We start from the raw sequence: 14,396 nt of genomic DNA, 5'->3' as shown, positions 1-14,396 counted from the left end.
GGCAAATTATGATCATCTGGCTGGGGAGTGTCTAAATGTCTCCCCTGGTTGTATGTATAGTAAAATATGTCTCAGTTGACAGTGCAGCTCTCCAGGAAAGGAGTTGAAGGACCACCATGCCAAAAACATTTGCCAGCCTCAACACTTTGCAGACAGTACGCTGCTCGATTACGAAGGTTAAAGGGTTAGAAGATTAGAAAGGCTGCATAGCAAGGGTGAGAGACAACACGCAAACATATTGGGATCACTCTCATACTCTTCCCCACTCCTTACTTTAGACACCTGTCCATGTGTCACTGCTGTGGATCTCAAAAAAGTTATATGCAAGTCTTATATCTAGTTCAGATGTGTGACATCTATACTTCAATAATCACTTACGCATTAGCATGGTCTGTTTAAATCAATTACATCAAATTGTCCCACCCTGAGTTTTCTGTTAAATTTAGCTTAATTTCATTGATAACATTTCATGTCCCTCAGGGGGAGGGGGATGTGCCATATCAATCAGTATTCACTGCTTACTGTTTCTAAATCAATGTAGGCCTATCAGTTTAGTTTTACATAGATTGGGGTACTGGAAAGGACCAATAACATTACACATAAGCACTCAAATATTCTTGTGAAAAATAAGCAGCTGCTGGTTACTGTTGATGATTTATTTAGAGAAATGCCAAACGACTAGTTTTGGACAACTCACTGTAACATTTGAGTGTTTAGGCATCTTATAGTTTTGTCTCTAACAAAAAACAATCTAGCAAGATGAACAACATAAAAGGTCACTCACTTGGCATTGCCCGACCCAGGCTTCTTCCGGCGGAACATATTGAGAATGCTGCTGTTCTTGCATTGAGGCGACTTTCCATCTCCAACGTGCATTCGCACCACATCAGATGTGGTGAAGGCACTTCGGACGTTCCTCTCTGGTTTGGCAATGATAATGTACATCTTAGGTGTGAACATGCATCCCAGTGCCACTGTTACACTCAGGCTGACGGAGAAGGATGTGGTTATGATCTTGTAGTTTGAGCCAAAATAGATTGGCACAAAGGCCAACCAGATGATGCAGGTAGTGTACATTGTGAAGGCAATATATTTAGCCTCATTAAAATTGGCCGGGACGTTCCGCGTCTTGAAGGCATAGTAGGTGCAGCTCATGATTAGCAGGCCGTTGTAGCCCAGTGGCGCCACCATGCCTATGTTGCTAGTATTACAGATGAGGTAGACCTCACGTATGCTCGGGTAGGACTTGATGGGCTCAGGAGGCTCCAGAATGATGAGTGTGATCTCCAGAGTTAGCTGCATACTGATCAGCATAAAGGCAATCACCACCTGGGCCCAGGCGCTCATGAAACGGGGCTTCTTGGTGCAGATCTTCTTCTTGCTGCCTGCCAGAATGCGGGCAATGCGATTAGTTTTGGTTACCAGGGCAGAGTAGCACATGGCAGATGAAAGGCCCACCAGGAGCCGCTGCAAGTAGCAGGAGGTCACTGTTGGACGGGCGATTAAGGTGAATGGACAGATGTACCCCATGAAGATGCCTGCCAAGATGATATAACAGAGTTCTCTGCTCGAGGACTTAACCACAGGTGTATCACGGTACTGGATGAACACAAAGGTGACAAAAGAAGTGATCAGGATGCCCACGCAGGAGAAAGCCACTGCCACCATGGATTCCACATCCGCCCAATCAAGATACTTCAGAGGCAGGGGCTGGCAGCCTGAAAAGAGCAGAGGAGATGTCGGGTTAATCTTTTGTTGGTACTGTAGTAGTTTTTTGTGAATGAAAGGTACATTAAAACAGGTGAAAAGAACCAAGAAGCAGACAGAAGAGAGGTGGCAGAGAGGAGAGCAACACAAATGTGGAGACACAAGGGAAGTCAGGTGTGTAGCAGAGATCAGAGTCTATCTAGATGGCCTAAAATTGCTCAAGAACTAATTTGCATGTGTCAAAGCTCCAGTTCTGTCAGATTTCTCATTTTCATTTAATGCCAAATGTGTATGTGCAGACATGTGGTGGGTATGTGTGTCAACTCTGTCATGATACACTAGTTGCCACCCAACACCCAGAGGAAGTTTATAGAGCTTAATGGGAGAAAACTGACATCCCTAGACTTCCCCTGCTTAACCCTCTATAAATTACATGCTGCTGCTAATAGCATTACAGTCACTGCCATCACAAGCAAGACTATGCCTATGTATGAAACACACTACTGGTCTGCATTGCTAATTCCCAATATGTCAAATCATGAGAAATGTGAAATGTTATAATAACTTCTGGCCCCAGGAAGCTTGGGTATTTTCCACACACAATTTTACTAATGTGAATATGAAGGTATAAAGCAATTGTCAGACTGAGATATTATTTAAAAGCACTTCTGCAAAAACACACTAAGACACACTTGAGGGAAAGTGTCTGAAGCGCACTGCCGTGAACTCTTGCTGGTTTATTTTGACCACCCACCCGGCTAAGTTCACCGAGGCATCAGCCCCACTGCAAGCAAACGGACAACGGTGGCAAAGATGAATTGAAAAAATGAATTATCTGTATCTCTTCTTACACAATCCTCAATACCCTTATTCCTATAAAACCCATGCTGTCATATCTAAGCTGGGAAGACCCAGACATAATTCAAAAACAAAGCCCACTCTTGTGCTGTACATTGTCTCTGGGCCAATTCACATTGACTTCGAAGAGAAGCCAGCACCAAAATGAAATGAAATGAAAAAATTATGTTAAAAAATAAAGGTATTATGACAAAAGAAATCCTGCCCTAAATGAGCAAATGAGTGAGCATATGGACAGTACAACCTAACTCTATGAATAGGATACCAACTCTATCTATTAGTATTCTCTAGATAGGGACATGTAATGAGAGTGAAGGGAGAATTTCTTCTTCGACAGACTGCTGAGATGTATCCCCAAGCCTCTCATGTCAGTAATAGGATTTTACACCTGGGAACTGAGAGCTCCTCTCAACTCTATAAATCGCTGTCAAAACAACCACTGGGTCACAACAAGGCAAAGAGCAGGGAGGAGGGAAGGAGTAGTGTGGAGGTTGAGAAAGTTAAGAGAGCAGGGTCATAGGACCTGGATGATGAAAAGCATCAGCAGAAGGAGGTTTCAGGGTGTGAAGTGTTAACAGGCTAATGCGGGGAGGATGATTTTTGACAGAGAAAATAGTTTGAGAAAAAGAGCTTGTGCTGTTTCAGTTAGATTGGTGTTATAAGATATACATGACCTGACAAAGTAGCAGGCAAAAGGTAGATTAGCTCAGAGCAAACACATGAAATAGGTGAAATAATTAATGAGGGTTGGTCAAGGGATAGGAAATATGGAGAGTATCAATGGACATTGTTCATAAAATTAAAAGTAGATTGGCTCAGAGTGTCTGGTTTGTCTCTCCTACCTTCCAGGTCATCATCGGGCCACCATCCCAGCTCACATGCCTTGCAGGTAAACTCATCCTGGACGATCTCATTGTCCTTGCATGTGGTGCAGATCCAACAGCAGCTCACCTCGCCCTTCCTAATCACCTACACACAGAGAGGCCAGACATCAACGATGAGGGGTCACAGACATCTTAGTAACCAGTCACAACAGTAATCAAACAGTGATAGGAAGCACATCACACCCAAAGCAACCTAAATAAGTAATCAGCATCAAGGGGATTTCAAAGACGAGGATATGTTGGTGCAGTTTCTTTTTTCCTTGAGCCCCAGACATAAAACGAGGCCAGCTGCTTTTACATTCTGCTCCCTAAAACACTGTTACCAGCACTGTGATATGTAAAGCAGGGTGATAAGTGGGGCAGGAAACAAAGCAGATAGAGGGGGAAGCGTGAGCAGCAGCCTCCCTCAGGGCAATTTATGGTATAGCTTGAGTGAAAACAATTGTCTCAAGATGAAGCAAATCAGGGCATTTCTTGAAACTGGGCTCAATACCAGTTTTTATTATTTACTGTCCCGAACTCCCTTTCTCCTCAGGCAGATAGGGTGAAAGGCACAGGAAATGATTTGTTCACCTTGTGCAAACTTATTTCATTGTGTGTGACATAATTTAGACTGATAAGACTTCTCATAAGTAATCATGAAAAGCACAAGGATTTAGCTTTTTTTCATGTTGAATTAGATTTAGAAAAAATGTACCTGTGTAAATTATTTTCTCTTTTATGAAGCATTGTAAACAATATTTAATTGATGAAGCAGGATGTCAAAATGTAGGACAAACTAACATCCCCAAAGTTTACTTGGCAACTGAGGACGTGTTGGATAATTATCAAAGAGAACAAATGGGAAATGTCGAGATTCATGGCAAGAATGGGGCATCACGTCTAAGCAGTGACACAGTTACCAGTAGGAAAAAAAAGTTCTTTGAGAGCACAGGGGAAAAACTATCTCTGTCTTAACTGATTGCACTTATTTTTAGCCATGCTGGCGGTGTGGATCTAGAGATGGCTATGTTGGTTGGTTAGCCGGTCTTCTACGTTGGTCACAACAGAAATATCTGAAAAACTTTTGGATGGATTACCATCACATTTTGTACAGATATTCATGATCCTCTCAGGATTATTTGTAATAACTTTGATGATGTTCCACATTTTGGAAAATACACTTATTCGCTTTCTTGCCGAGAGTTAGATGAGAACACTGATACACCACCAGCAGCTAACTAATCTTATCGTAAAGGGGAAAACAGCTAGCCTGGCTTGGTAACAAAATCCCCCTACCAGCACCTCTAAAGCTAAATTAACACCTCATAGCTCATATGTACATTCTGTAGAAAAAAATAAGTTCCAAGAAACAGTCCAGCACAAAATGCAGAATTGTTGTTTTGACACCTGCTAAACATCAGCATTTTAGCATCTCATTGTGAGTATGTTAGCATGTTGATGTTAGCATTTAGCTCAAAGCACCATTATAGCTTAGTACAGCCTCAGGGAGTTGCTAGTACTGGTATAGACTCTTAGTCTTGTTATGAGACTTTTTACTCTAAGACAACTGGAGGAGAGCATTCTTCAAGTATATTACTTGTGTCGGCATTCTTGGAATTGATAAAGACCAATGCGCACTTCTGTACTTAAACTTGCTATTTTGAATGCATAGTGCATTCACGTTGACAAAGTACGGCCAAATGAAGTGCGCTATGAGTACACGGATGTTGCACTGGACACCACTCGCCCTCAACGGTCGCCATCTTTGCTATGGAGCAGAAGCTACAGGACCACCAGGGGTGTCGGACTGGGGGTGATAAGGGGACTGAGTACCCAAAGAGATGCTAGAATGAATAGCTGTGGATGTGGGAAAGGGCCCATAGAAAATGCGTTTCTACAGGGCCCAGAATTTTGTGCTATGTCCCTGGGGGCCACCAATGTATTTTCAAACTTGTGACAATGGTGGGGGAGGAAGCTGCAGCGGTTGTGATTGAAATGGTGAACACCGAACTATACAAATGTAATTTATACATGTGTTTTTCAATAGGTACCTCTATACTGTAGTTGAATAGTAAGAAAAAAAGCCAGTATATATTTTGGCGGACAACAAAAGGTGGCGGTAATGCTGCGCCCGTTTGCAAATTACCATTAATAATAATAATTCCATTTCCGAGCAGTGCATAGGCTACGGGTCGTGCACGACTCGACAACACTCAACACTACCTTGTCGAAATGTGTGCACTACAAAAGTGAGAACATAGTGTACACAGTGTACTACATGTACCTTAACTCACGAGGTATCAGAATTAAGACACACCACTAGTACTTTGTGAAACTCATTGTGTGTGAGTCGGCCCGAAACTTGGCCAAACTCATCTCCTTGGTGCAATGAAAATGAGCTAGTTAGAGCAGAATCAATGTTAAATAAGCTCTGCTGGTATTTACTTCTATACACTGGCACAGTGTTGAATTAACACTTCTAGACAGTTTTGGACCCCCAGAGTCACACAGAAAATTCTTCACTGTTAATGACTATTGATTTATTAGACTTCAGGTTTTTCAGACTAAATTAACAATGTTGGAGTTAATTTAATGCTGGAGGATTTGAACCCTTACCTTTATCTGTCCTTTGGAGCAAGGCTCACTGCAGACTGAGCGGACCATGTCACTGCCGTTCAACCACAGCTTGTTGTCATCGATGTTTAGGATGCCCTCATGCCAGGAGCCCACGTTTATGTAGTCATAGTGATCATCACCCACACCCTGTAGATTCATGATGTCATACCTGGTTGGACAGAGGGAGGGACAGAGGACCACAATGAACAAGAACAAGTTTAGTAAGTGACAAAGGGAAAAAAAAGACTAGAAGGGGGACGGAGTACAACGGAGGAGAGTTAAAGATCACAAACAGAGAAAGACAGAAAAAGGAAAAGAGAGATATAGAGGGAGGGGAGAAGGAGAAAGTGACAGGTAATATAATGATAACGATTCCGCAACTTAGCAAACCTACCAAAGTCACTTAAACAGCTTACAACCCCATTAGTGTAACATCAAGAGCTCATGCCAGTGCACCTGGCCTCATCTTTATATTGAACCAGAGTGTGCTCCACCTGACCTCTAGTTGACGGAGGAATGACACGGCTGTGTTTTCTGACTGTCAAATGCTGTCTGTTGGACTGAAGAGAGATGAAAGTGCCTGCCATAGTGGACAATCCACTGAATCTGTTCCAGTCCAAACCAATTACATCCTTCTGTGCTCAAGATTAGTGCACATGTGTGCTTGTACATGCATGCTCATGAGTAGAGTGTTAGATGGGGAAATTCACAGATTATAACCACCCTGGTGATATGAAATGTCTATTTCCATTTGCCTTTTTTCTATGTTTTTTTTTTACCAGTTTCTCATCCTCTTACCTTCCTGGGGTGTCTCCGTTTTCATCAAAATAAATGTCCTCTCCAGAGACTCCTCTGAAGGAGGTCTTCAGCAGGTAGTCCAGCAGCTTGCTGCCATCGATGGGGTCCATGGCTTCACAGAGCCCTGGCTGCCCTGGGCACAACTCCTTGTGCATATCATGGAGGCCATGAGCCATGGCATAGATGGCATTGATGACAAATCCCATTTTACTATCCTGAACATAGTTTTCATGCAGACTTTCATTTCCTGTTAGAGGGGAAAAGAAGATGGTATCAAAATAATGGAAACATTTATACAATTTTTACAATTGAAGAAAACGTTCTTATTTGTCTGGTGTTTTGTGCTGTATTCAAACTGCAGTTACACTGTAGAACCATTGTGTTTTCCACAATGCATGATTGAATTAGAACCAGACATGGAAAATCTATTGCAAAGTAGAACCTTCTTTTGCAGAAAAATATATTAGCATACAAGGAAATCACAATAGGATGTCCAAAAACTCAATAGGAAACAGATGTGGAGAACAACCATTGTCTGGAAAAATCCTAGGCTGTGAACGACAAGTTGTACTTCACCGTCAGCCCTCTAAAGGCATTGTCCCACAGTCAAACCTTAATGTTTTTGAGGATGTAAATAAAAGTAGAAAATGTTACATTTTTGCATCCTTGTATGGAAATATTTCTCCCAAAGTTTATGCCTAAATTTCCATTTTCTTTGCCCCCTAAGATAGTGCATTTAAAATCCTGATATTTATTGTCTACAACTCTAAATCATATACATCAACATGCACATACATCAGAAGGTGTGATCTATTTCAATACACCAACATCTTTTTCAGGTGTTTCAGCCTTTTGGGTGAACAGTGTGTACTGGGTGAGCCATTCCTTTGTGCAGTTTTCAAAGTGTAAGGCCAATTTCCTGTTATTCCTCATACATTATAAACAAGCCCAGTGCTCCACATCAGAGTTTGACTAATGCAATCCTCGCTCTGGTCGAGAGCCTGAGACTGCTAGGATCAAGACATCTCACAATTTTACAAAATAGCAGTTTTCAGACATTACAGAGAGTCTTGTGTTAAAGAGAGCATTAGTCAAACTCTTCTTGTCTTGGAGGAGTAAAATGCTCACAGAGTGCAGGTGCAATTCTGATAAAATCATTACCATAGTAGTGGCAAGAAAAAATGCACTTACCACCTTGAAGGTCTTTGGAATAAAAGAGGTATATAAGAGTGTGATACAGTGGAAATAGAAAAGCAACTACGATTGTTCTGCTCTGAAATAGCAACAGTCAGTACAAGCCACTAATTGATTTTAGTTATCAGTTGATTAAAAGCATGCTGAGCAATTTATTTTTAATGTCATTTAAATTGCATTGTTGATTTGATTACTTTTTATTGGATTTGTTCTGAGTAATTTTGAATTGTTATTTAAATGCCATTAATAAGTGCAGAACACAATTTACCATGATCACCTTTTGGGAGCAAAGGGAGAGAATATTCGGGGAGGAAAACAGAAAGAAAAAAAATACACAGTTTTTGTTATTATTCATGAGTTATGCACTCTGTTCAAATGTAACCCTCTACTCCCACTGACAGAAAAATGAAAAAATAGAGTATGATGCTCCTATTTATAAACAAAAAAATATACATTTCTCTGTTGTCACCCACCGGAGCAGACTTTCTTGTAGTTTTTGTTCTCCTGTGGGTGGCCCTCAAGGCGGCACTGGAAACGGTACTGCCAAAACTCAGAGAACCAGGGGTTCCTGGTGTTAGTGTCCAGGCGCAGCTTCAGGTAGTAATCATCAAAGGTTTTGACCACCTCTGATTGCAGCTTCATGGTGATTCCTCCCTCTGCTTCCTGCTCATAACCCTCCACAACCTCGTCACGGTCTGCCCAACCATCACTGCAGGAGCAAGAGAAAAAGAAGAAGAGGCTATAACATAAGGATTGTAGGGGAAGGGCAGTAAAATATTATAAAAAAATATTTTAAGTAAGAATAAAACATTGTCAACATTTAGAATGAGAGGCACTCTCATGTTACTGTCACAAGTATTTTATATTGGATTGTAGTAATTATGATTTAAACTGCTGATTCAGACTGACATGCCCATAAAACTGTTGGCATCATTGACACTACAGTCAAACTAATTTCACACAACCTAAACAAAACAGATTCCACTTATGCAGATTTACTTTGAATGATAGATTATCTATTCTATTGATGATTTTCTGTCTCTTCTTAGGGGGACAGGGCAGTAAAAGTGTTCAGTTCATGTACGAACAAATATGAAACAATCTTTAAACGAAACTGACTATGTGCTGAATCACAACTGTTACTGAATGAATGTGTAGCTTTGAGCAGGCAAGCTCTCCTCATTGGTGACTGTTATGAAACAATCCGATCATGATTGTTTTGTGGTTCGTATCCTATCATCTACTGGCTTGACCTCTGTGAGTTGATTGTGAAAGCAGCTACGAGTTCTCGCTGAACAAAACGACACAAAGCAGGGTTCCGTTTACAATGTTCTAAAGTTTAAATGAGACACACAGTAATATAACAATCGCTGCATTCACTTTGATGCCGTGACAGTAGATAGATAAGAAAGAGGCTTCATAGAAAAGTTGGATTGGTTCAAGGTAGGTTCACTCACATAAATCTTTAGAAAGGAAGGTGTTACAATTTATGATACAAATGTATGATACCAATTAAAGGTCCCATGCCATGAAAATTTCACTTTATGAGGTTTTTTAACATTAATATGAGTTCCCCTAGCCTGCCTATGGTCCCCCAGTGGCTAGAAATGATGATAGATGTAAACCAAGCTCTGGGTATCCTGCTCTGCCTTTGAGAAAATGAAAGCTCAGCCAATCTGGAATCTGCTCCTTATGATTCATAAGGAGGAAGGTTACCTCCCCTTTCTCTGCTTTGCCCGCCCAGAGAATTTGGCCCGCCCATGAGAAAGAGAGAGACATCATGGCTTGAAAACAAGCGAAGCATGGCAGTTGGTCAAGGCCACACCCCACACCCTCCACCTTGCCCCCCCCTCTCTCTTCCTCAATAGCATTTAAAGCTACAGACACAGAAATGGCACATCCTAAGTAAAGCTCATTGTGGAACTGGCTCTAGTGGCTGTAATTCTGCACCAAGGCTGAATTTCGGGAAAGAGACTTCAGATACAGTATTAGGGGACCACTAAGGCCTATATAAAAGCATCCAAAAAGCAGCATGTCATAGGACCTATAAAACAGATGAGAGGGGCTTTGTTCAGAGTTTTTAGAGAATGTAGTGTAACAGATTCAAAACAGTGACCAAAAGCATCTTGGTCAGTTCAGCCCTTAGTTCCTTATTAAAACTTTCTTAAAAAACTAATAAAAAAAGATTATAATTCTGTTGCAAATACTCACCTGTTGAGCTACTAACTACTGTTGAGCTACTAACCTAATACCTAGCTAATGTACATTCCTTGCATAGGCCTAGTTTTGTACCCAACTGAACCGAACAGCTTGTACCAGCAACCGACTGAACTGATAAATGACCTGAAGACTGAACATAGGCGCTGTATGAACAGTGATCCATTCACTGATCGATGTACTGATTGTGGATTTGAATGGTGATGTGTTGGCAAACATTGTCAGTGACTATGAATCTTTGAGCGGAATCAGTTGAAAAGTAATGTTCACCTCTAAAGGGGAAGTTGGATTATAGAGGAAGTAGCAGCATGAAAACAGAACCATGCAAACGCCATTTGGACATACAGAACAGCAGTATCATTGAGTAAAAGGCAATACAGAAGTAGAGCAGCTGTGGGCTGAATGATGTTTGTTATGTCTGTGTTCAGATGGATACTAATCAGAACGTTTCTATCAAACAACAGCAAATGTAATGACAGAACAACATCAATGCACAAACCCAAACTTTAAGTCATGTGTTGCTTTCATTTAAATAATGAGCTTCCACTACAAGCAGGTCGACTACGGCCTCTGCTCTTGTACGATGTTAAATTAGCTTGGCAGCACTGGTTAGAGGCTTATCTCAAGTCCACTGCAGCAATCCTTAATTTAAAGAGGATAGAAATCTCACCATTATTGCCTCAACCGTAATTGTAGGCTTTACACAATCCCTTTAGCTTGCTTGTTTGTTTGCTTGTGTAACACTCTGTGCGAGAATTTCTACCTTACCAAGCCAATTTGGACACACAGCTTTGCCAGTGGGCTCTAAGAGAAATGGAAAACATCAGTAAAGGGGACACTGAAAAACAAATTAACAGGTAAGCAGTCTGAGCTCTGCCCTTTCTCTAAATCTGAGCCAATGTGGGGTTTCCGGCTGTATTTTATTCTGTGTCTCTCTATCTCTAATGTGGGCTTCGGTCTACTGCTTTGAAATACCTATGCTATTGACAGCTACACACCAATTAGGTATGACTCACCATGGAACCAATTACCTTGCACACATGGGATGTTCTGGGTGATGGACAAGGACGTGTGTGTGTGTGTGTGTGTGTGTGTGTGTGTGTGTGTGTGTGTGTGTGTGCGTGTGCGTGTGCAGGTCAAAGTCTCGGACCTTTTATGTCCACAATTACCTTCAGTCAAGAAAAAGGAAGACATTCAACCAAATTTGTGAGAATGTAAAGAGGAAACTTTTAAACATATGTATATCATTGTTCAAGCTAAAAAACATATGCATTCCTACATATATTGGGCAGCAGGAGACAGCCAGTATTGAAATGATCATCCAGAAGTTTCTCCAGCTGATCCTGACATCTGTCTCACTTATCCTACACATTGGGAGGTGAAAATTTAATAGACAAGGCTGGCGTTGTTTTATATTTCTCTTACTGTCAACAAAACCCTTGACAGTGCCAAAATCAACATGTATTACTCTGTCTTCTGACTTCCCTACCATTTCTGTGGCACGAAACCCATTGGTTCCTGCTGAAGATATAAATCTTTAAAAATGCTATGTCATTTCCTAAAACAGCTGGGCACTGTAGTTCTAAGCAAATGTTACTTAAACAAAAGCAAAAAGTGCATTTGTTGGTGTCTCTTTTCAGCCACCGGGGAATACACATTAGGTGCACTAACGAGTACCTACCGCACCAGAATGATGTATGAAGGATTGACTCAAGATAAACTACAGTGCCCATGTTCATAGTAATGAATAAACATGTCACCCAGTGAAACAAACAGTTGTGTCACTGGTGTGTTTTTAATAGTTTCTGGACAACAATGGAGCTCTATTAACCTGACAGATTGTTTATTACACAGAACCATCTGAGAAGCCATCATTGGAAACTGTTTGAAAAAAGGGCAGATACTTTCAAAAAATATTTGTCAGGTGATTAGATTAACCATCTGTCTATCAAGTCCACCATTGTTGTTTTGAACAAACAGTCATCATGCACACCTAAACCACGCCCGGAGCTAGCCAGTTGCTCCTCAAAGGACGTGATTGGTCTGAAGCGCTAGTGGTTTGGACACATATGCATTACTTGAAGCCTGACAAGATGGATTTTTGTGTGATTTTGTGATCTTGCAATTCTCGTGTGATCTCGTGACACTGCAGGCTTTTGCTACAGAGACAGTACTTATAGTAGAAACAATTCATCGTTAGCTTTGGAAGGACACCCCAACAACTGACATTTAATAGTCACCTGCAAATATATTGTTCTTTTGATAGAGATTTGTCTTTAAATTATTCCTCCTGCACAGTTCAATCAGAGCCAGCTGGATATGTTTTGGCATGTGGGATGCAGCTAAGAAAATGCATACTTGCATCTTTGCACAAATGCATTGGAAAGATAATAAAATAATAATTATAATAATTGATATCAATGTGCAGATTTGTATGGCTTATAGCAAAAGGTATAGGGAATATTTGTAATACAGTAATTGTGTAAAGTTCACAAATGTTTTTAAATAAATGGTGTAAGAAAGGAAGGCTAGGATCCATTAAATTATACATGTATGCTCTACTGTCAGCAACAACTATTGTCAAAGACAAGAACAATGTTTGGTAATGTTGAGAGGACAAAGTTACAGCAATAGGGTCTAGATCACAACATAACCTGTCTTAGTCTTTGTACAAGGATATCTGCCCGTTGTGTCTCCTAAAGTGTTTGCTATATATTTAAGAAGAACAATTCAACTGAGTTATCCTTTTCACTCTCCTAATTGAGTTTAGAGTCCGAAACACGTGAAGTTCATTGGTCCTAGTCACATTTCCTTAATTAGTTCCAAGTGAATGCTGTCTCTGTCCCTCCTGCTCTCTTTCAGTACATGTAGTACAGATACACACACACACACACACACACACACACACACACACACACACACACACACACACACACACACACACACACCACTGTATAGATTTGTGTGCATAATTCTTCCGAGTGTTTATCATAAACATACTTTAACTGACAGGGTAACTACATTTCATATGGTCTATTCAATACGATTCCGTGTTTAACGTATTTGTTTCTAACAGAACAGTGGAAAACAGACTGTTTTTTAGATAAAGAGAGTGAGGTGCAAGACATGCTTGGCTGTTTCTCACAGTGGAGTTTGTGATGTAGAAAAATGACATTCTCTCTTCCTTGCTCTCCTCTCTCAGGATCACGCTGTCTGGCAGAACTCCAAGCAGCTCATCAAAACTCTTGGGCCATCAGAGAGACGCCTAATGGGACAAAATCTGATTTAATGTCACCTCAATGTTCTGCAGCTTCACACTGCATATTGGAAGGCCCATTATTACACAGCCTGAGTCAGATATAGTGGAGGAACACCTGTTTAAGCGGATTAAGGAGTCAACGCTGTTCAAGTATGTTATTAGTTTTGGAATCGTACTGAAGACAGACAAGGCAGCAGGTCTGAGCTATAAAACAGAGCATACCTCTGACATATATACGATTTAAAAAATAATTCATTAGTTTTAAGAAAGCTGAGGTTTGTGATGCAAGGCAACATACTGAATACCAGTTACTTTTGGCAGTAATAAGGATCACAAATGCAAACACTATGAGTACTTATGTATGGTTAATCCAACAGTATTTATACCTAAAATGCAAAATAGGTCATTTGTCATTGCCCTTCAACATATGAGTGTTTTTATTTAACCTTCCAAAGTGACCTATATGACTGTTACAAAAGCGATTCACATGAGTTTATTCTGATCTGGTAACAAAAAAACATGATTGAAAAGAAAGATTAGTGTCATAGTTAAAAGAAACCAACTTTGGCTGTTGGTAGATGTGAACCATGAACCACAGTGTCCAGTGCCAATGTTACGTTAGACACTTAAGTAAGTAGGTAAATACAACACAAGTATAAATATATTTGTGGCACAGTGGATTTAAACAAGTAAAACTCACAAGATTGAGGCCAATCCTGACAGTTTGAACTCAACTCAATTTCTCTTTTACCATCAACTTTCCAAATACTGAATAATTTAAGTCAGCATTTATCATCATTATATATTTATTTTAAATAAAGTCAGCAGGATGCTAATACTTTGATGCCACATGCTTAATAATGGGATGTGCGTATTTTGAT

The 14,396-nt window shown here is 40.5% G+C and overlaps 1 protein-coding gene across 6 annotated transcripts in view; it reads right to left on the bottom strand.

Annotated features, from left to right (window-relative positions):
- Positions 1-14,396, bottom strand: part of grm1a (glutamate receptor, metabotropic 1a) — a 33,670-nt gene that overhangs the window by 3,366 nt on the left and 15,908 nt on the right. For 3 of the 6 annotated variants that reach the window (XR_004895893.1, XM_035995399.1, XM_035995400.1), the window contains exons 4-10: positions 8,513-8,748; positions 8,308-8,316; positions 8,037-8,048; positions 6,846-7,092; positions 6,048-6,216; positions 3,408-3,534; positions 785-1,718 (exon numbers count right to left, since the gene is read on the bottom strand). Coding sequence is in view for 4 of the 6 variants with exons in the window: in XM_035995399.1 (XP_035851292.1) it covers positions 785-1,718; positions 3,408-3,534; positions 6,048-6,216; positions 6,846-7,092; positions 8,037-8,048; positions 8,308-8,316; positions 8,513-8,748 (1,734 nt within the window). In the remaining 2 variants the exon portion in view is untranslated. Of the gene's footprint in view, positions 1-273; positions 1,719-3,407; positions 3,535-6,047; positions 6,217-6,845; positions 7,093-8,036; positions 8,049-8,307; positions 8,317-8,512; positions 8,749-14,396 lie in introns of all 6 variants that reach the window. The other 3 variants (XR_004895894.1, XM_031322058.2, XM_031322059.2) reach the window with 3 other exon arrangements.

The sequence above is a fragment of the Sander lucioperca genome, chromosome 19, assembly GCF_008315115.2.
Source record: "Sander lucioperca isolate FBNREF2018 chromosome 19, SLUC_FBN_1.2, whole genome shotgun sequence".
NCBI classification, from domain to species: Eukaryota; Metazoa; Chordata; class Actinopteri; order Perciformes; family Percidae; genus Sander; species Sander lucioperca.
The sequence above is the reverse complement of the archived record's forward strand: the minus strand, read 5'-3'. Positions and strand labels throughout refer to the sequence as shown.